Genomic DNA, 19,329 nt, shown 5'->3' with positions numbered 1-19,329 from the left:
ATGTGAGATGGTAACGTTCATTTTGATTGCCTTGCTGCTTTTTTTTCAGCACGTTTGGCCTTTCAGATAGTGGTGTATGAAATGGTGACCACCAATTCTGCGATCCTTGATCTTTACGAATGCCTCTGTGATGTGTTTTCAACAGAAGGTGACTTTTATGGCTTCCAGATTCAAAATGTATTTTATATCATGAACGTATGTTTTGACAATTGCTGTCACTTATCCCCCCGTTTGGCTGCTCTCTCTGATACAGGATGCTTTCCATACGTATCCTGTACCCTTGTTTAATTTCTTGACTTGGAGATGGCTCGTATCATGCAGATGACTTGGTAAGTCTCCAGCTCCTTTTCAGGAATTCTGGCTATAATTGTCCTATTGAACATTGCAGCACTGCTTGTGTAAAGCATAACAGGCTTTTTTTGTTAGGAATGATGTCAGCATGAGAGATGGCCTCAAGGAGTCATTAAAAGAACACAGGACTTTTGACTGTTAGGGCTTTATTGACTTTCCTCCTCAATGAAATACCATCCTGCTGAAGGCAGAGCAGTGTCTGCAGTGGTAGAAGGCATGTTTAGTGACCTTACAGCATAATGTGATGGAGCTACATACCATAAACATGGAGGCACTCTATAAAGAGCTTTGCAGAAATGCATAACAACAGGCATAACGTTTTATAGAAGTGCTTGGCTTTCTCTGAAAATAATTGGCTTTTTTAATCAAAATTACTCTTGTTTTTTTAAGACCTATGAGGTTTTCAGTTCAGGTTTGAGCTGGATTGTTTCTGATTCTCCACAGAAGGCATAAATGCATTTGTAGCTAAAACTTCTTTCGTTGTGCACTCTCCACCTTTTGCTGACTTTGATGTATCGTTCGATTTACATTGTCTGCAGGGGAAGAAAAAAAAAAAAAAAAAAGAGGTAAAGTGTATTCCTACCAGTCAGCTGGAATATAAGGGGAACGTGCAGAGTGATCTGAGATGCACTGTTGTGCAGCAGCTGGCTGATGGACCACCAGGTCCAGAACAGCACTGCCTGAGGGCTGGGCTGGGTCAGCACTGCATAGCAGGGCCTGCTGCTCTCCTGTCAGCAGGACCATTACTTACTTTATATCATCTGCATTATGGTTTGTATTAATCTGTGGGTTTGCTTTATCCACAAGCTTTGCCCCCTTGCCCCTGTCTCTGAATAAATGAGTGTTGTCTGTGCATTTTATACAATAGACACTAGATACCATGCTAGATACCACGGTCTAATCATGAACTGTGGGAGCTAATATTTATCATATGTTGGTTGTGTCCTTCTTTTCCCTGGAAAAGCCATATGTGCAATATAGTTTCTTGGCAGGGATCTTTTCTGTTTTAAATAACAGCTTGTGTGTGCAATGCCATATGTACAGACTGCATGCTGCATGGGATAAATGGAAAAGGGGGAGAAGTGAAACAGAAGGAGATGATGATGTGCATGAAGACCTAGAAGCCCTCTGTGTGGTTACTGACAGGTCTCTGGACCATGAAAAAATGTGCTTCTTTAGACTTACAGAGGTAAGGAAATGAAAAGTTGCTATATAGAAGGCAAAACCTTTTCTCTGGTAAGAAGCAAAAGCCTTCCCATTGCAGGGCTATCTTAGCCACCTGTTGTGGAGGTGGTTCTGTCCTCTGTTGGAGTATGCTTCCAATACAGCTTACTGAGATACGAGGACAGTAGCAATTAAAAACAAACAAATAACCTGATCTCTTAAATTAAAGAAAGTACAGGGAGGAAATAGAGAAGGAAAGCTGTATTTCATGCTGTGTGTGCTGGGCTGAGGGCCTGAATCTGAAGCGTATAGTGTCTCTAAGTAGTGTGGTATTGCAGCAAAGCGTTTGCAGCATGAGCTTGGTCTCCTTTTTTAGTGAAGACGTTTTACTCCTGATGTGAAAAAGAAAATAGAATGTGTAAGTAATGAGAACTTTAATGTGATTCCAAGTCATGTCTGCTTAGATAATTTCTATTAAACACTTCTTTTTCCCAAAGTCACTTTCTTTGTTCCACCTTCCAAGCTTCGTCACAAAGGCAGGGCTCCTGCCTGCTTGGCAGTGCGCAGACAAGAGCTGCTGACCTCGTGGTTCCGTTGGAGATGCAGAGTTCAGGTAGATCCTCCCAAGTCAGCTTCAGGCAACACTTACAAGAACAGTTTAAGCAGCACAAAAATAGTCTGAACTAACTTGACTGCGTTCTTGCATGATGTGCATTGGGAAATGCTCAAGCAAGCATTGCAGAATCAGTAGCTTACAGCGAAGTGAGGAGTGTCCAAAGAAGTGATAGTTTAACACCAGTGTAAGTGGATCCCAGAGCGAGCATTTCCAAGGCTTTCAGATACCATTTTATACTGTTCTGGTTAGAATAGCATGAAAGGCTGGCCGCACAGGTGGCTTTTCTTTCTTTCTTTCAGATAAAGTCAATGGGGAGTAGGTTTGAGTCAAGCCGAATGAGCCTCCTTTGATCCAGGTTTATCAGTGAGGGAGTGTGCGCTGCCTTACCAGCTTTGTAGGCATAGTCCAAAGGCTGCTTTTCCTGCAAATAAATACTGTGTGTTTATATATATTATGCAAAAAGAAGAATCTGCAATGCAGCTAGCTAGCAATGAACAGAACTTCCCCAATTTAACAGGATTTGGTGACCTGGAGACCCTGGTTCATTTCCTCAGTGTTAGATATCTTGCAACATTGCATTGCTACTTTCACTTATATTTGTTTGCTTGACTTGATATTTTAGGGTTGTGTAAAACAGAAGCGTGACTGTTCTGTTGGCTGGGTGCCTGAATTGGTGAGGAAATTGAGTGAAGTTACTGGAAGATAGGGGATCACAAGGGAGTGGAGGGTAAAAATGTGTTGTAAGCAGAGTGTATGTAAAAGCTTTATAAACATCCAACTGCATAGGAAGGGGTTAGAATTAATCCTTATTTTCAAGCATGGATGTGCAGGCCTACACCTCCAGTGCTGTAGCAGCACGTACAGCCACAGTTTGTGTTCTGCCTGTACTCTGTCCTCTTGTCTGCTGATGGTCATAAGGCCCAGCTGCTGGCTCATCTGACTTCCTTCAGCATGGTTCTCATCTAAAGTCTCCGAATTCTTCTCCCTTCTCATCTGAGAAGCAGTGGCATCTCATTCCTGAAGTTCTCGATTTGCTCCACCACGTGCCTTCCTTAAAATACTGCGCAGTGTCAACAAGTACGTATAGTAAGGAGAAACCTTGGGAATGGATCCCTGGACCCTGCCCTGTCCTGGTTACTCTGAAGCTCAAGTTTGTTAGTAGCTCATGTAGTGAAGAACCAGAGAAGTGCACATCTGTGGTTACCATAAGCCAGCTGGTCTGATCCTGGGGCTGCCACCAGTCGTGGTCTCTCTCTTCCCTGCACGTGCAGCCACACGGTCTCATCATCTCCCTGGTATTGATGTGTTAGAGCTTACACAGCAGCACCATGAATCAGATCGTGCCTCAGAAGGGCTGAATCTATTTGTGGCTTTGGTTTTTTCACAGGATTTGCTCACGGTAATGAGATCCAACTGGCTGTGTGGTTGTACCATCAGCAGCGCTGGCACGGCAGAGGGGATGATAACGCGTGGCCAATGAGGAATGCTTCCCTCCTGTCACAGTGCTGGGTTAGATTGGCTGACTGCGAAGCCACAGTGTGTGTTGAAGCAGAAATAAATAAGGCCTGACATCAGCTTGGTTTGTCTAGGCTACTGATTGGCCTGCTGCAGAGCCACAGCTAGAGGAGAAGCAGCCGAAGTGTGTTGATATTGGGAAGTCTCAGTTCCCTGCGGGGATTAGAGCCTCTCACTTGTGTCTGTTTGCCAGTAATCACACACAGACAACTGCGTTCTGGTGGTGTTCTGCAGTTTCCATCGTCTATTTTATGTTGGAAATTGATGCTAGAAGTTGGGGACTGTATTTCATCGTAGGACTAGAAAAATAGCCAGGGTGAGAATACTGTTTGTTGTGCCTGGACAGTGGTGCTGTTGCACTGACAACGCAGATGGAGCAGCCTCATCTCTGTTCAGTAAGTGGCACCTTCTTTTGCCCTGACTTAACAGGACCTCAAGAGGTATGTCTTAAGATGCATAGGAAAACAGCTGGGAAGAGTTGAGGTTTGGCAGGATTAGCAGGTAGATGGTAAAGTCGTGAGATGACATTTCTGAGGTTTGTTTGAAATTAGGGTGATGAAAGCACTGGTGTTGCATCACAGCAGGAAGAGGTAAAATCACCCCTGTGGCAGGAAATCCGCCGAGTGTGCAATGAAGCTCTGAGGATTCCAGTGTTTCCAATGCTTGAAAAGGAAAATATTCCCAGGCAGTGAGCAGAGAGACTACCAAGTCTCAGCACTGTGTACAAGAGGTATTCTTACGGTGTTTTTTAGTCTCCTTGCACAAGAAAATGTCATTGCAATAACACCAGTGGTTCATCTATTTGAGGCTGCGCTTTCATTTCATTCATTTTAAGTCGTTTTATGGGTATCTTTCCTTTAAATCAGTAGGGTTTCAATTACTACTCTTGGGTTTTCCTTTCAAGTTCTGAGAAGTTCCAGAAGTGGGACATCAGTCCATGAAAACAGGATCAACACGCATGTATTTATTTGGTTAGTAGATTGAATGGCAAGCACCAAAAAGCAAAGTTAATGTTTGGATAACAGTGTGCTTTGAATGCACTTAGAAATGCAAATGATGGTTCTGGTAGTGTTGGTTCTAAATGTCATAACTGAGCTGTCAGAGGATGTCACGAAGTCTCTCCAGATTTCTGCTTGGTGACATTACCTAAAGATGCCCATAACAAACACAGTCTATTTCCAGGGAGCAGCACTTATAAAGGAGCTGGTCGTGTGGGCTGCTTTCCGTGTCTGTCAGGTTACATCAACTGCTTCATTGCTTTGTTTGAAGCTGCTGGGGGGAACAGCCTTCTTGTTATTGCTGGGGGACCATGGAGTTTGTGTGTGTAAACACATCCCTGCTGATGGGGATCCCAGGTTGTGAACGTTGCTCTTGAACAGCCATCCTTTGTCCTCCTCAGGTGGTTGATTCCACCTTTTTTCTAGCTGTTAGTCCCAGTCATTGGTTGGCCGCTGTAATTATTTATATTAAAATATATTTTCTCTGTAGGCTAATAAATCTTGCATTCTTCTAGTATAAAAGGAAAACCATGAGAGTACTTGTAAGTTAAAACACATGCTTGGTAGTGTCAGGGAAAAGAGGAATGTTGTTGCCCTCCAGCAGAAGCCATCTCAGCTGGGCTCACATGGGGCAGCAGCCACCAGCCCCCCTGCATCCATCCCTGCTGCCACACCTGCAGCTGGGCTCAGCACAGGGCCCACCATCCCCATGCTGTGGCACACTCTTCTTTCTCGTCTCTCACTGAGAGCTTCGTTCCAAAGAATGCTCTCCCTTTGCCAAAATTCCTCATGGTCTTGCCTTCAAGGAAACACATCCATTTTTAGCAGGCTAGGAGTGCCTTTTTCTTTCTTTCTTTCTTTCTTTCTTTTTTAAGCAGATTTCTGTTAATGGTTGCTTTAACCCATGAAAGCTGAACACAAAGAATCACTTCAAGTTACAGTTATCTGTATTTCACTCGTATATTTAGTCCCAGTAAAATTCAGCATTTGTGCTTTTGAGGGGGGAAAATTAGCATGCTTGCTGTCTGCACTTCGTGCTCTGTCAGGTAACGAGGGTTTGTACACATTGAACCAGGTGCTTTTGATTTACCTCGCTTCCACTTTCTGCTTTGGAAAAGCAGCGAGTGCTGCTGTACTGCAGGTGTACGGCACTGCTGGGCTGCTGGGATTCTGTGCCACTTCTTTCCTGCTTTTGTTAGAGCTGTTCCTTTCGCTCAGGTGTTTTTAGGAAGAAGGTGAGAAAGAGAACAGAGCAAAGTGCAATGACTGCTTTTCCCAACCTCGAGTCTGGTCCCATTGCGTTGAGGGGAGGCTGGCAGAGCTCGGTCATTGCTGCTGATGGCTTTGGTGTGTTATTTTGCAAAGTCATTTCTCAAGAAATACTGAATCGTGGTTGGTGTCCAGCACTCGCATGCTGTGGGAGTCCAGACAACAGACCAGCATGTAAACACTCGGTCTCAAGCATTCTTTGGTATGATGAAGTGAAAGAAAAAGCACCAGAGATTTATCATGTTTGTGGTTAAACCTTTTCCAAAACAGTGCAGTGCTTTTCTTTGTGCCTCCTCTGCCAGAGAACTGCCACATTTGGTGGTAGTTTTGATTAAAGTTTGTCTTGCTCAGCAGGAAATGTTGGATCACAAAGAAATAGCAAATCTTGCTGCTCACAGTGAGCATTTCTCTGCAGCCAGGAAAGACTGGAGATTGAAATCCTTGCATTGCATGGTTAGATGGCAGGGTTCAGGTGGGATCTGTGCAAAGCAGGGGATGCCCTCTCCGTGTTACAGAGAGCGTGTTGGTGCTGCGTGGAAGCATGCACTGTGCACACTACGCTGTGTATTTTGGACTAGAGATTAGAAGCTGAGATTTCCAGGCAACGGAGCACTAACAGGAGGCTGGGGGGAGAGTGCTTGTGGTCTTTGGTTGAAACCTCATTTAGTTTCAGTTTGATTAAAGAAAAATTATTTTCTCCATTACAGCAGCACTTGCTCTATACCAGTGATTAAAAAAAAACATATCTGTAAATCCATAATGTGAGGATGATCATGGAACAGAGATCTGAAGCTGGGCTCTCGGCGTTCTGAACTAGCTCCTTTAAGCTTCAGGCAGTTTGGGATGTGAAAGCATGGCTATGAGAGGAATGTTGCATCTGCCTCTCTCACTGTCACTATCAGGTTTTGAAATATGTTGATTTATTTCCCTTGTGAAATGAGAATCACTTCATAATCTTGAAAATTTTGCAGGTAGGATGGCAGAATGGAATCCTGTCCAGTGCTTGCCACGATGTGATGGAGAACATGCAGATAATACCTGCCCTCAGGAAGTTGAAGATAGCTTCTCAGAAAGGGTCTTTTTTCTTCCCCTTCAGATTTGTCACGGAACAGACTGTCAGAGCTTCCCGCAGAAGCATGTCACTTCGTCTCCCTCGAGAGCCTTAATTTGTACCAGAACTGCATTCGATACATCCCAGAGGCTGTTTTGAACTTACAGTCCTTAACGTTTCTAAACATCAGGTAATGATTGCCTTAAAAATTTTGCTTCAGCATCTTGGTAGCCTAGGTTTTTAAATTCGAGTGCTTCCACGAATAATGGACGCTGTGTCATCATCTCCCTGTTATATTGTGTGGATTTGAAACAAAGCAGTCTGAACGCCCGCTTGGATGGGTTAGGGAGCATAAGGATTCAGCAGCAACTGGTAGAAGTGAAGTATAAGGAAGGAAGCTAATTCCAGTGTAAGGTACTCACAGAGAAAGTTCCAGTAGTTTTCAGTTAGTATGCCTGGTTTCCCATGAAAGAGGATATTGTTGTTGGATGGTCCGTGAAATTCGGATCTGGGCACCTGAGTGCTGATGGAATATAACAGCTCTTTGCTGTGTTTTGTTTTGAAGGAGAGTTGTTTTCCCTTTATAATCCATTCTTATCCTGCATGATTCTCATCTGAGGTCGCAGTCTCATCATATGACCTCCTATTTGCTTTAATAGCAGTCTGTTGTGAAAGGTACCGATTGGATTTTGGAGCAGCCAAGTTCATCGTACTGAAATTCTCGATCCACGTGACTTACTGAATATTTCAAGTGTATTTTTGATTGAGTATCTAGTGACTTTCTCTGTGGCACTTTGTATGCACTCACCTGCAGCGCTGCCTCTTTGCTGGCTTTTGGGTGGTGAGTTGTCAGCAGCGCCCAGAAATGTCCTGTTCCCCAACACTGAGTTCAGAAGCATCAGGACGTGCTTGGTACTTGATATTCAGAGCGTGCTCAGACACAGACACATAAAGCAGTGCTGCTTCAAGGAGCTGTAAAGACTTTGTGGAAGTAATTTTACAGTAATTATACAGAAACTGAGTTGATAAACAAAACAGCGCGTGCTTTTTGTGTGGGAAGACGAGAGGTGACTTCTCATGACGCTTCTGATGATCTGATTTTCTTTCTGTCCAAAAAGTCGAAACCAGCTTTCAACGTTGCCAGTACACCTCTGTAGTCTCCCACTAAAGGTTCTGATAGCAAGTAATAATAAGCTGGTTTCCATACCTGAAGAAATTGGGCAGCTCAGACAGCTGACGGAGCTCGTGAGTATACAGTTATTTTTTAACAATCACTACTTAATCTTTAACTTAAGGGATTTAATTAAGTTAAACGCATCAAATTAAATTGATTTAATTAAGAGGTTCAGATGTGCTTCAGATAATCTGATAAAAACTGCTCAGTAATTAAGCTGCTCTCTGGGGATGTGCGTGATGAATATTCTGTCTCTCATTCTGCTGAGAGCTTTGTGATGGTAAACCAGTCACTGGTGTGCGCTAGCAGCTTAAATCTGCTTTTGGCCTAAGAAGGGTTTGTATCTGCTGTAGTATCTCCCTCTGTCCGTGTGCAGGGCACTGACTCTTTGCTCGTGCTGTGTAGGATGTGAGCTGTAACGAAATTCAGACCATACCTCCGCAGATTGGCAGTTTGGAATCCCTACGGGACCTCAATGTCAGAAGGAATCATTTGGTGCGTTTACCTGAAGGTGAGAATAACACTGTTGGTTGTAGCAGCTGAAACTTGAAGTGCTCCTTTATTTTTAATGCCTTTTTATTGCTGTGAGTACCAGCAGCAGTTGCATTTAATTATTTGTAAAATAGATACATGGAATTTTATATACTTTTAAATCTAAATTAAACTCATATCTTCTTCTTCCAGAGCTTGCCGAGTTGCCTTTGATTCGATTAGATTTCTCCTGCAATAAAATAACAACAATCCCAGTTTGTTATAGGAACCTCAGACATCTGCAAACCATCATGTTAGAGAACAACCCTCTCCAGTCACCCCCTGCACAGGTAAACTGCGGTTGGGAATTCACATGACTACTTTAATTAAAAAGGGTGGAACAAAAAGCTGAGGGATCGTATTAGAACCTTTACTTAAGAGCAAGGGAACTTTAAATAACTTGTATTTTCTGAAAGTGTTAAATATTCAGCACGGCTTGAAAAATCAATTTTTCTTTAATTTATCCTTTTAGTCTCACCTGTGGCATTATGTGAAAAATTCCCTGGTTGGCACTGTGCTATTAGCAGGAGATTTCAGATGGCTGTAGTTTTAGGAAGGGCATAGGAGAGAGGAAGCTCTGTTAGGCAAAGCTGGTTTTGTGCCGCTCAAATGTCAAAGTTTTGGCTGAGGTCTCAGCGCTGCTGTGTGCTGATTCACTTAGCAGAAGTGCTCCAATTGGCCTTTGAACTAGAGACTGCAATATGGTTAGTGACTAATTCCTTTTTTAATGCATAATCCGTTGAGAATTACAGGTTCTACTGTAAGCTGCTGCTTCTGAATCAAGAGCAGCACTTGCTGAAACCTGTCATCTCCATAAGGTTTTGCCTCAGGTTTTTGCCTCCCTTTAGAAAGCCAGGCTGTGGCTGACTTCATTCACTTCACATTTGAGCTTGCTTTGGCAGTCTGCCACTGCCATTCAAAGCTGGGCATGGGTGGGATGCATCTGTTCTTCAGCCAAGGTTATAAATTCTAGTAGTTGTACATGCTTATATCTTATTTGCATGCTGAGATTTTAGCATCCAGCTGACAGAGTTGCATGCAGACCAGATGTACTCGGAAGAGAGCTTCCATTTGTCTCACGGGCATCTGATGACACTGTTTCAGTAAAATGCAGCAAGGTTAGAAGATGCATTGGTTGGCATGAATGTGCTCATATTCTTGACTGCAGATTAAAGCCCTGTTGATTGTTCTGAAAATGCGTTATAAAATTATACTTGCTTCCCTTTTCTTCTTTTGTAGATATGTATAAAAGGGAAAATTCACATATTTAAATATCTCAACATAGAAGCATGCAAGATAGCTCCAGATTTGCCTGATTATGATAGGAGACCCATGGGATTTGGATCTTGGTAAGTTTTGCACCACCCAGGTTCTCAGTTTTGATGCCCCTTCAGAAAAGCTTTGTCAGCCTTCTGGATTAAAAAGAAAAGAAAAAGAAAAAGAGAAAGTAGATCCAAAAATGATTGTTCTTTGGCATGCTTGCTGCTGGGTGTGGTTTGAAGAGCATTAGCTGTGTTATATCATGGTACATTCTAGCAAGGTACTGCTTTATAAGAAGCAAAGAGTAGTTCAGAAGACAGCCTTGGAAATAGCATCTGAAAGGCAACGTTAGAGGTAATGCAGAGTAAAAAGATGTTGGCGTCTTCGCAGTGCAGGGGGCATGCTGCCTGGTTATTGACAGGAGTTCACTTAATAAAATCTCAGTATTTTCTACATGCTCACTGAAGTTTACCCCAATGTGATTTGTAACCTTTTGTACATAACTTTATAACCGCTGTGCTCGAGCTGCAGGTGTAAATGCTGATCTCCACCCCATTAGCAAACTGTTATTGTTGGCAAGCTTTCACTTGGCAGTATTGCTGAGTATTGTAACACAAATATTGGAACAGTCAGCTGTATCAGCTGCTGAGTTTGAAGATGTCTGGAGAAAAGCAAGAGTTAAGATTTATTTCTGTTACATGAAGCAGAAGAAAGGAAGTCAGTGAAGTATGAGACTAAATATATGTAAGAATTACCTCAGTCACCTTGGAAGATAGTAATAATGTGTGGAGAAGTAAGTTGCTAAAGGATGTACTGCTCTCTTAGCAGCAATAAAACAAACCAGAGGGCCTCACAATAAATCGTTATGAGTCAGATTTCTGAAGCAGGGTTTGCATGAGGGACTGACAGCAATTTCAGCAGTGCTGAGCACCTGAACTGACTCTTCTGTGTGAGGTCAGCTTGAGTATTTTATGGGTGTTACTCACTTTCCTAGAATATAAGCTGTTGCAGATAGTACTGTACACAGTACTGTCCTATTCCTGACAAGAAGAGGCTTTAGTGTGTGATTGCACTCCAGCACATTTTGTTTTTAGAGAGAAATTCCAAAATAGATGAGCCTGCATGCTCAGTGCTTCCTGTCTGTAACTATGGACTACTATTAACGTTTTCATTAATTGCTTTACTGACACAAGGATTAATGCATTTTAATCATAGCTTGGAATTCTGACTATAAAAGAAGATGAAAATGTGTATCAGAGGGCTTTTCCGTGTTTGAGGAGTAACCAAGTAGCATTTTGATGCTCCTCAGTTCTGTGTAGTGGTTCACATTAGGTCAGGGTTCTCAGAAGATTCTGAGAATACCAGTGCCCTCAAAATGGAAATATATGGCAAACAGATTTTTTTCTTCCCCCTCAATGAGCAATATTTTATATCTGTTATTTATGTTCTGAACTGCGAGCATAAAAGCATTGTTCTGCTGTCAGTGTCTCAAATTGATTGCAGTGGGCAATTTTGTCTTTCCTTCTTCCCACCCCAAACAGGAGTTATTATTTTCCCCCTTATTTTTTTGCTAAGGCTTTACTGTACAGCTGAGCTTTCTGCTCAGATTCCAGCTGTAGAAGTGGGCCTTCTTTGATCTAACTCACACACCGAGAAGGTCTCAGAGCTTGTCTTTTGGTGTCCATCTGCAGATGCACAGAAGATGCATAGCCTGATATTTCTCGTCTGTAGCTCTCCATTCCTCCTGTTACTTTATGTCTGTTTGAAAGCACAGCCAGCCAGGGTAGGAATGTAAAAAAAAAAAAAGGGCAGTGAAGCTGTAGAAATGCCACACATGCATTCGCTGCTGCCTAAATAACAGCAACAAGAATCATTTAAAAATAAGTATTTCCTGAAAGAGAGATTTTAAGGGAGCAGCAACTTGAGAGCAGTACCATCGAGAAGATGGCCTGCAATTTGGTTATGATGGGCGAAGCAATTAGCTTCCCAAAGTTCGTTCTTCCATGCGTATTGTGCAGTAATTACTGCTGCAGTTCTCCCTGGGGCTGCGGGTGCCAGCAGGACAGTTGGGCCATTGTGAAATGCCATCTGCAGCGGGTCAGACAAGTCCCATTGTCTCTGCTACAGCCATCTGCAGCAGTTGCCAGGCCTGACATCTGTGATGGCTGTGCTGCTGGATTCTGGCATTTCTGAGCCCCGAACTTTGGAGAACTGAGTGGCCTTTTGGCTGTACGTATTGTCATACAGGCACATGTCTGGTGCCCTCATCGAGACGTGTCACTGACAGTCGGGCTCCACAGAGGAAAACTACTTCTCTATTTATTATGTTATGAAGTATTTGAAATGCCCTGCTTACCATGCAGCTTCTGAGCAAGATAATTACGATGCACAAGACAGTTATGTAGTGCATTCTGTGTATGTTTGTGTAGAATAAATATATCCTCATATTCATGTATTTTTAGTAATAATGCTTTTATGCTGATTTGTGCAAAAACGTTGCAGGAGGAAAACAGAAGTGCTTTTCAACCAAAACATACCAGTAATGGAAAATGAAAGCTTGACTTAATAAGCAGTGAAATAACAATTCTGTTTTCTTCATTACCATTTCTGTTAGGTCATGTTTGAAGTATCGGTGAATACTTTGGATCAGGTTATCTCTTCAAGGTGTGAGATGTGGCAGATGGATGGTTGACTGAGAGGCATATTTCAAATTACAAACACATCCTTCTCGTTCTGCATGGCAAATGCAGTGTGATGCTTTCCAGTATGCTGAGCTAACGCTGTGCTTGGTAGCCTGTTGTGCTTTTAATAGCTGCAGTAACTGACAAATTTTCAGTGGTGTTTATATTACTGTATCTAAAACATTGTGTTTGACAGCCACGAGGAGCTTTATTCCAGTCGTCCATATGGAGCACTTGATTCTGGCTTCAATAGTGTGGACAGTGGAGACAAAAGATGGTCAGGGAATGAAGTAAGTATTGAAAATCATTTGTGTTGAGTGCCATATTGTATGAGAAAGAAAACTGCTAAGTGTACATCTGGAAGCATATTCAGTAGGTAACGTAAAATGTTTCTTCACTGTTTGTTTTCTGAAGCCAACAGATGAGTTCTCAGACCTCCCTTTACGTGTGGCAGAAATCACTAAAGAGCAGAGACTGCGAAGAGAAAATCAGTATCAAGAAAACCGAGGGAGCACAGTCGTAACCAATGGTGGAGGTAAATGGTGATCTTTGGCTAACAGTATTTATTGTGGTCGTTATGAGAGTTTTGGAGTATTTGCTATGAGCAATAGGATGGCCAAAGACAAAGGTTCAGAAAGACTGTTGTGTAAACAGTGTTTTACATAAAGGCAAAATCAGACAGCATCAGAATTAGGATTTTCAGGGAGGTATTATGTCAGCTTCTGCATATATGCCACAGTTGTGTGAGGTCACTTGAGTACTTTGAATAGTGTTTTGGAATCTTGAATTTCAGCTCAGAAAGTTTTGCTGCTTGAGCTACTTGGAGAAATTACAGCAGCAGGGAATGGTCTGTGCTCTGTGTCCACTGCTTTCGCAGCAGGATGAGCAGTTTTGTCAGGGAATTCCTGATGAAGCAGGCGTTGAGCAGTAGATATGCCTTGCTCCAGAATCTCAAGTCTTAATCCAGCCATGTGAGGCAGCTTAGAGGGGCAGGTACTTATAGGCATGATCATGTTTTTAGACCTCAATTTGTTGCCCCGCGGTCTTAAAATGGCACTTTCTCATTTGTTCCATAGATGACAGTGCTTCCCATGTTTCTTGATCTACACAGTCTTTATCCATTTTAGCTTGCAGTAATCTGCTGCCGCTGGCTTAAAGTTCAGTCCTCTTTTTGTTACCATGACCAGTTTTAGCATTCTTCTGCATCTATTTCTTTCAGTCATTCCCTCTTCGTTTCACTCACTGCCATGTCTACTAATTCAGTTTTCTTCTGCTGTTTTCCATTTCCCCTAAGGGTTCCAGCTCATGTACCCTATCTGAGTACCTTCCCAATAATTTCCATCTTCCTTCCTCCTCTCCATATTCAGTTTTTGCCATCTTGTTTTTTTAGTCTTACTCTTTACAGTTAAATTTTGGCCAAGTTAGAAGAGTTGAAAACATGATGTTAAGGGAAGCCGTGGGCAGCCTTCATAACAGCTAGTGCTGCCAGCTGCACCTCTGAGACTTAACTTTATTTTGTTCTTTGGGTTTTGTACACCAGGCATTTCAAAATTCATCATTAGTCTTTAAAGTGGAGCACAGTCAGTGCAAGTCTCAGCATACGACTGCCAGTGACACAGGAGATCTGTTAGTTTTGTGCTTCTAACACTGCTCCTAATGTATTTCACCTTCTACTGTAATATTGTTATTAATGTTTAATAAGCGAGGCTGGAAGGAAGGTGGTTGTGGTGTATGTGGTGTGACTTTTGTTGGGTATCTTTGAGAGTGGGGTGGTTTTTTGTTTGGTGTTGTTTTGTGGTGGTGGTGGTGGCGGGTTGTTGTTGTTGTTGTTCAGTTGTTTAGGATTTGAAACTGAGATGGAGATAAAATGAAGCCAAAATATATAGGAATGCTGTTCTGGATGGGTGCAGTAGCAGAGGAGGTGGCTCTGGCAGTAACAGTTGCTAGATTGTGTGGTGAGGCAAAGAGAGGTCTGTTATAGGCAAGCAGGAAAGAGGCGGAGGAGTAGGAAAAGAATGTCTGCAAGAGAGTGTATAGCAAGTCTGGGGAGAGTTTCAAGGTCAGGAGAGCTCTGGTACTCAGAAAAGGAACTCGTGCTTTCCCTGCATCCACAGCACTGGATTTTTCAAGCTAGTTTACTCACTGTTATGACTCCCAGAATTCCTGGGCAGAATGCACATTCTGTGTACGTAAAATGAGACTTCTGTTGTTATTTTGTGTTGTTTTCAAGGGCTTTCTTGCTTTCTGTAACATGTTCCATTACTTCCACTTATGCTTTTTGTAATCGTGGCATTTGCATCCAGATAAACTTGGCCAGGCTTCTTTGTTTTGTTGTAGTAGTAAAAATAGGAGAGCTATGTGATAACCATCCTAATTTGTCTGAAGGAGATGAGTTAGAAACAAGATAAATTCAGCATGTGCACAGATCATTGCCCAGTCTGTTAGTTGGTAGATGCTTTAAGCGTTGAGACAGTTACAGTATTAATTTTGGGTTATTGCTGAAGTATCCGCAGCCAGCAGTTCAGAGCTATGTTTTGTATGTTACTCATTGCTTTCTGAAAACCATGGATTTTATCATTACTTCAAAACCTCATGTTTAACAAACATTAGCAGGCCAGGCAGGATCCAACACCTTTGAGGCTGAGCTTTCCAGACGGAAGGAAGCCAGTAGGACCTCAGTTCCTGGCACTGCTTTTGTGTTGTTTATTTTCCCCTCCTGCTGGTCGTCTAACGATGGCTGTTTCCTTTGTGTGTGCATGTCAAGTGGAACACGATCTCAATCAGATCGACTATATCGATAGCTGTGCCACAGAAGAGGAGGAGGAAGAGGTGAGGCAACCCAAGTGTGTGGACTCAGACAGCCTCAGCTCACAATTCATGGCGTACATTGACCAGCGGCGAATCTCTAATGAGGTGGTGCTTTTACTTTAATGAAATTCACATGCCACAGAAAAGCCTTTGTGTTTACATTAATGCTTCTTGTCCTCACAGGTTTTCTTATAGAGGGGGGGAAAAAAAAACCAAAAACATATTAGTATGGTGCGGTCTGATCTGAGGGATCTGTTGAGCTTTGTTGGAGGGTCAGGGCTGAAGTGTTAAGCTGCTCCTGAGTGTCCTTTGGGAGCTGTGGGATGAGTCTGAAGCAGCCACACTTCTGCTGCACTGTGGGTTTTTGCAAGCCTTGTGCTTTAGGTTTGTGTGCAGTGAATGGTTTTCCAGAGGACTATTATTATGAACAATAGTCATCAGAAAACACAGAAGTTGATGCCTCTGAATGATAACTGGTGATACCTAAGATTTTCATGTTTACCTGATGAATTACTCAATGAATAAATGGCTTTTTTAAGGGGAAAAAATGCTCATTGTCAACTTAAAGATTTACTATGTGAATTTTGCAGCTCCATTAATTTGGCTTTCTTGTTGATTACAAGGACACTTACTGCCACGAGCATACATTTTACGTTTAGACTAACTTCAGTACTCAGACTGTTCAAAAAGCCCACTGTATACTGCAAACAGTTTCTGTCTCTTTCAGCTTTGAGCAGGGCTCTGAGGTGTCACCACAGGTTACAGACTTGGATGTATATGCAGTCACCTGTCTGAACAGGAAACGTTGCATTTTGAGATCAGTCTGGCATGCAGCTGTTCTCAGTCAGCAAAAGCATAGAGTTGAAAGAGCAGTGGATAAAAGTGTTGTGATGGGTTAGAAAGTTTTCCAGCCAGCTTTTTGCAAATATCTGGGTACAGGCATGAATAGCTCTGGACTGTTTTCTCCACTCACAAACACTTCACACACGCATACATAGACACACACAAAAAAAAGCCTCTTTGTTCTTTCCTCCCAGCAAGTTTAAACAATACCTTTATCATTTTTGTTCTGAAGTATCTTTCTGTTCAAGCTGGTGTGTAATACTTGCACTGGAACGCTGCGTTTCAGGAATCCCCATAACTGCCATCTAATTCCTGAGAGTCACAATACGTGCACCTATTTACCCACAGCATGCAGATGCAGAACTGGGCAAAACTGGAAAACATCTCTGTTCCAACTGCAGCAGCCTCTGCAGTGAACGCTGTGTGCTTTAGGATGGCAGACGTGGCAGAGTCTCCTCAGAAATCAAACTCCAGCAATGGGTTTTTAGCCCCATCGCGTTGCTTTTTACGTTCTGTGAGTCTTCAAGTAGTGCCTGCGTGCACAGCTTCACACTTCAGCAGGTCGCTCTATGCTGCATAAGCAACCTGTCTGAGCAAATCTTTGGTGGTGGTTGGTATGCTTGAACAGTACCTGTTATGCTGCAGTTCACGTGTCATTTCAGATCACTGCGTGTTTTGAAGCAGAAAGATACTTTTGGGGGGGAGAAGAAAATCGTGGCTCTTGTAGGATCGTGTGGGTCTTGTAGTTTTCGTGTAGGATCACCTCTGTTTTGTCCACTTTGTGTTACTGGTTGCTATGTTAAACATCAGTGGCACAAATATCCATTGGAGACGCATTCCTTTTGGAGATCTCAAGTGCAATATCAAATGGTGCCATTTAAAGCATAGAAATGAGCAGAACTCAGAAAAGGCAGCTGCTGGCAGCACAGTGCAAGGAGTTTTCACTTTTAAATAGTGGAAAATGATTAATGTCAAAAAAGTTGGAGGTTCTGTATTCATAAAAATTAAGCTGTTCACAATATGTCTAAAAAGATGACTATTGTAAAATGCTCTACAAGTTGGAAGGCCAACTGTATTGCAACATAGCAAGTGAAAACTGACAAGTTAATCTTGATGTTTCCATTTTTCTACGTTAATGGGTATAACTAAAAGTTGAAAAATATCACCAGGAGCAGTATGTCTCTGTTCCCAATGAGATCCATGACTTCATAGCTGAAATTAAGCTGTAGGTATTCATCTCATGTTTTCCTTTTTTATCCTCCTGTGACCTGTCACAGGGCATCATTAGAGAGCATCAGCTTTGTATTCTGTATGTTGAGTCTGCCTAGTTGGAAATAAACATCTCTGAGATGTGTTTTGTTGTACTTTCTTGGATATCTGGCATACTGCTTGTTAAAAGTGTAGCTATACGAATGCATTAGATGCACTGACTTTTAAAGTACTTTATTCTGGATGTGTTGCTAACTCAGTCTCCTGTGTTGTTCTGCACAGAGCTCACCAGCAAAGCCAGTGTCTACTAGAGAATGTCCGAAGGCTGAGGACACGAGGCGGTATTTACAGCAGAACAGGTAAGAGATGTGCTAACACTGCTTTCTGCAAAGCTTCGTGGTGAATCCAGAGCACCTTCACTGGGTGGTTGTTGTTTTATTGTGTTTTCTTTTGCTTCACTGGGAGCATGCGCAGCACTTACAAATATGTTGTTACTCCAGGTTTGGAATTCACATTCTAGTCATGGCACTGATCAAAAGGCTTGACTATTCCATACCAATGCTCAGATTTAAATGAGTTGGTTAAAAAATCTGCCAAATTAAAGCATGTAGTTCTAAACAGATGTAATATATGCTCTCTGTGATTTTAATTTGTGTTGTGATTAGACAACAGATACATTTTTATCCGTAAATATGGGTCAGAACTGGACGGGATATGAATGAGGAGGTTTGGTTTGGGTGTCCTGTTGAAAGAGCAGAGAATAAGGACATTGATAGGTTTTTGATAACATGAAATCAAAACTGACAGAACCTTACATATACTGTTGAAACACTGCAGTATTCTGTGGAGCAAAAATGAATGCAAAGCAATCAGCAGAAAACCAGCTCAGCTGAACTGGGAATATTTTAAAGAGAGAGAAAACTGCAAGCTCTCAGTATGTCATTATTTACACTGTCAGTAAAGTGTGGTGATGTTTAAAAATGGTCTTCAAAGAGAACAAGAAATCAAGAGTAGTGTGCCATTGTTTCCAGAATCATGGCAGTGTTTTAACAGGGATCTTGAAATGTGCAGTCAGTGTGTAAATATAGGAGCTGTGCTGCTGTAATGGAGGATAACTCCTTCAGCATATGTCAGCATTCCTTACTCTGTAGAGCCTATAAGTAAAGCATAAAATAATTTGGGGTGAACGTAACGTTCTCTCCCCAAATGAAGCAAATGTTTCTGGCTTGAAAGGCCGATTTGGTTTTGGTTTTATAATACTTTGTCCTGTTTGAACATCTGTGGTCAACATAGAAATAATTACACAAACAAATTCCATCTGAAGAAAACAAGATGGAAAGGCAGGTTAGTCAGGAGTAAGCTGCTGCTTATGTGTACAGGTTGAATGATAAAGGAACTTTAGGGTATCCATTGTTAGCAAAATTTAACTTGAGAATGGCAGTGGATCTCCTTGTACGGGTTGTTCATTAAGCATCCAAGGGAACTGGAGTTTACTTGTATTCTGGTGCAGCTGAGCAAAATTCTTAATGAGGCACTGAAAACAAGCAATGTTATTGCCCTCGAGATTATGGAAAAACAGCCATATGACAATTGGCAGGTTTTAATGTATATAATGTTAAGTATATATTAGAGAAATATTTCATTTGTGCCATCCACAAGCTGTAAGCTGCTTCCACTATAACTCATTTCATGCATGCAGCCCTTTTGTTCTTTTTTCTTGTTTTTAACATGCTGGAGCCATTAAAACTCTTGAAGAGTTGGATGTAATGCAAGCTTCATCTTAAGGGTACTTACATTGGTTGATTCAGCTCAGTAAATACAGTTGTTGCCCCCGGTGGGCTGTGGTGCAGTTCTGATAC

The 19,329-nt window shown here is 42.2% G+C and overlaps 1 protein-coding gene across 4 annotated transcripts in view; it reads left to right on the top strand.

Annotated features, from left to right (window-relative positions):
* The window catches only part of LRCH3 (leucine rich repeats and calponin homology domain containing 3), a 51,754-nt gene that overhangs the window by 10,115 nt on the left and 22,310 nt on the right, over positions 1 to 19,329 (top strand). For all 4 annotated transcript variants that reach the window (XM_042878100.1, XM_042878098.1, XM_042878099.1 and 1 more), the window contains exons 2-10: positions 7,010 to 7,154; positions 8,083 to 8,209; positions 8,544 to 8,649; positions 8,823 to 8,959; positions 9,909 to 10,018; positions 12,807 to 12,900; positions 13,025 to 13,145; positions 15,375 to 15,523; positions 17,753 to 17,829. In XM_042878100.1, the coding sequence (XP_042734034.1) occupies positions 7,010 to 7,154; positions 8,083 to 8,209; positions 8,544 to 8,649; positions 8,823 to 8,959; positions 9,909 to 10,018; positions 12,807 to 12,900; positions 13,025 to 13,145; positions 15,375 to 15,523; positions 17,753 to 17,829 (1,066 nt within the window). The remainder of the gene's footprint in view (positions 1 to 7,009; positions 7,155 to 8,082; positions 8,210 to 8,543; positions 8,650 to 8,822; positions 8,960 to 9,908; positions 10,019 to 12,806; positions 12,901 to 13,024; positions 13,146 to 15,374; positions 15,524 to 17,752; positions 17,830 to 19,329) is intronic.

This window comes from Lagopus leucura, unplaced genomic scaffold, assembly GCF_019238085.1.
Source record: "Lagopus leucura isolate 7727_CA_CO unplaced genomic scaffold, USGS_WTPT01 Super-Scaffold_100021, whole genome shotgun sequence".
Taxonomy (NCBI): domain Eukaryota; kingdom Metazoa; phylum Chordata; class Aves; order Galliformes; family Phasianidae; genus Lagopus; species Lagopus leucura.
The sequence above is the reverse complement of the archived record's forward strand: the minus strand, read 5'-3'. Positions and strand labels throughout refer to the sequence as shown.